The sequence below is a fragment of the Pistacia vera genome, unplaced genomic scaffold (assembly GCF_008641045.1).
Source record: "Pistacia vera cultivar Batoury unplaced genomic scaffold, PisVer_v2 Contig199, whole genome shotgun sequence".
NCBI lineage: Eukaryota > Viridiplantae > Streptophyta > Magnoliopsida > Sapindales > Anacardiaceae > Pistacia > Pistacia vera.
In genome coordinates, this window is record NW_022196000.1 from 260680 (window position 1) to 262899 (window position 2220).

Here is a 2220-nt window from a genome sequence, read left to right on the forward strand (position 1 = left end):
TTAAGATTCCCCAAGTACTATACTAAATAATTAACACAAAAAATTGTCAATCCTCTAATGGATATATCGGTGGGTCCATCTTCATGAAACCGCGTTTCAACAGTTAACACTATGCTTCTGAATCCATATTTTCCTCAGTTTCCTTCTTCCAATCCTGAAACCTGTCATTCTTTAATTGGTTCCTGCAACAGATTTTATATTCTTTTTTGGAATTCAAGCAATTTAGCATCTAGATTTTATATCACCATGTTTGTCTCTCACTCCAGCAGCTACCTGGAAGCTCGGTTCCTCCAGGATTGTATAAATACCAATCACAACTCCACTTTTATCATCACTCATCACTATCTCTCCTCGCAATAACCATTATTTGTATAATTACCTGAACATTTTCCACAAACTTTTGGTTGACTGTGCATGGAGTCCTCGAGTAACCTTCATGGCGGGACGCCGTCTAGTTATCGGGGCGTCCGCAAGCGAAAATGGGGCAAATGGGTGTCGGAGATTCGCGAGCCTGGAAAGAAAACTCGAATCTGGTTGGGAAGTTTCGAGACAGCGGAAATGGCGGCGGCGGCATACGATGTTGCAGCTTTATTCTTCCGGGGGCGTGAGGCCCGCCTTAATTTCCCGGAGCTGGCGAGTTCGCTCCCCAAGCCCGCGAGTTCCAATGCAGACGATATCCGCATGGCTGCCCACGAGGCGGCCGTGCGCCTCAGGAGCAGTAGCAATTGTTCTAACACAGCAATATCCGAGGGCTCGTCCATGGGGTGCGGCGTGGGCGCTGATGGGACAAGCTTGGGTCCCGTCACTGTCAGGCTGTCGCCCAGCCAAATCCAGGCGATAAACGATTCACCAATGGATTCACCGAAGATGTGGATGCAGATGACAGAGGAATTAATGTTACAGGAATCCATGATGTTCTCCAATGAGGTTGAGGAGAATGACGAGTGGAGTTATAATATGCAAAGTGACTCCCTTTGGGACCCTTAGGTAACTTTATCCATTAAAACCCTTCATTCATTGATCACTATTATTATTTAACATATAGAATAAGAACAGGGTTTGTTGAAGTACTGACCCGTAATATTATCGAGTCAATGTAACTTTTAAGTTCGATAATATTATCAAGTCAATATCGATATCGATCGTCGTTGCATAGTTTATACCGAATTTTTTTTGACATTAATTATATTGGTTATTAATTGATGAAATAGTAGAAGAAGCAGAAGGGAGTTGGGTTTTAAGGAAATGACATTCTGCAGATTCATTTTAATTAAAAATGACCGAAGATATTTTGTGGGTGAAACATGTAGTGAAGGGCCACGATCGATGTATTGGGTATTATTATTATTATTGGCCTAACAAGTGTGTGGTGTGATTTTTTTTTTAATTTTTTAATTGTAATTTGTTTTTATATATATATGTACTTCTCAAGCTTAATAAGAAAGATGGGATCTCTTTGTTGTTTTCTACTGGCAATGATTGTGTAGCTCGGGCCTCTGATTATAATTTTCATAGTGGGATTTGTCTTTTATTATCAATAAGAAGAGTTAAAATTGACCCGGTATAATTAAATAATAAAAATATATTTGAAAGCATTTGAAATAACAAAAATTCTTTTATTATTCAAATTTTAAGTGTTAAAATAAAGATCGAGAGAATATTTTGATAAAATGTTATTTATTTTATAATATTGTAAATTCAAATAATTAATTAACAGTTTATTAATGATATGAGAATTTTTTTATTATTTCAGAAACTTGAAGGAAATTTTTGTTATCTGATTTCTTAATATTAAGAGTTTATATTACAGTATAAAGATAATTTTAATTCTACAGTTAACATATTTAAATCTTGATATAAAAATTAAGATTTAAAGGTGTTTAGTGGGAAGAGGATTAATCTCCTCGACTTTAATTCTTGCCTCAAATAAAGGATTTAATATAAATAAAACATAGAATTCAACCTAAAATTTGAAAGTATTGAATATGAATTTGTAATACAATAATACAATAATAAATTAATAAAATGAAACATATAGATTTATCCAACCGGATATGAATCGAATGAAAAATTATTTAGCGAGTACTTTACCAAGTTTTTCAATATTAGTCAATCGTAGTGCAAAGGTGAGTGGAAATGTAATAAATAACAACTTAAAATGAAATAATGAGGATAAAGAAATCAACAAAAGTTATTTATCATCGTTTGGCTCTAATCTGA

General features: G+C 34.9%; 1 protein-coding gene across 1 annotated transcript; it reads left to right on the plus strand.

Moving 5' to 3' along the window:
- The first annotated feature begins 315 nt into the window (after positions 1–315).
- Positions 316–1442, plus strand: LOC116128317 (ethylene-responsive transcription factor ERF021-like). Its single transcript, XM_031414024.1, has one exon. It carries the CDS (start codon positions 415–417, stop codon positions 985–987), a length of 573 nt encoding a protein of 190 aa, XP_031269884.1. The 5' UTR covers positions 316–414; the 3' UTR covers positions 988–1442.
- The last annotated feature ends 778 nt before the right edge of the window (positions 1443–2220 follow it).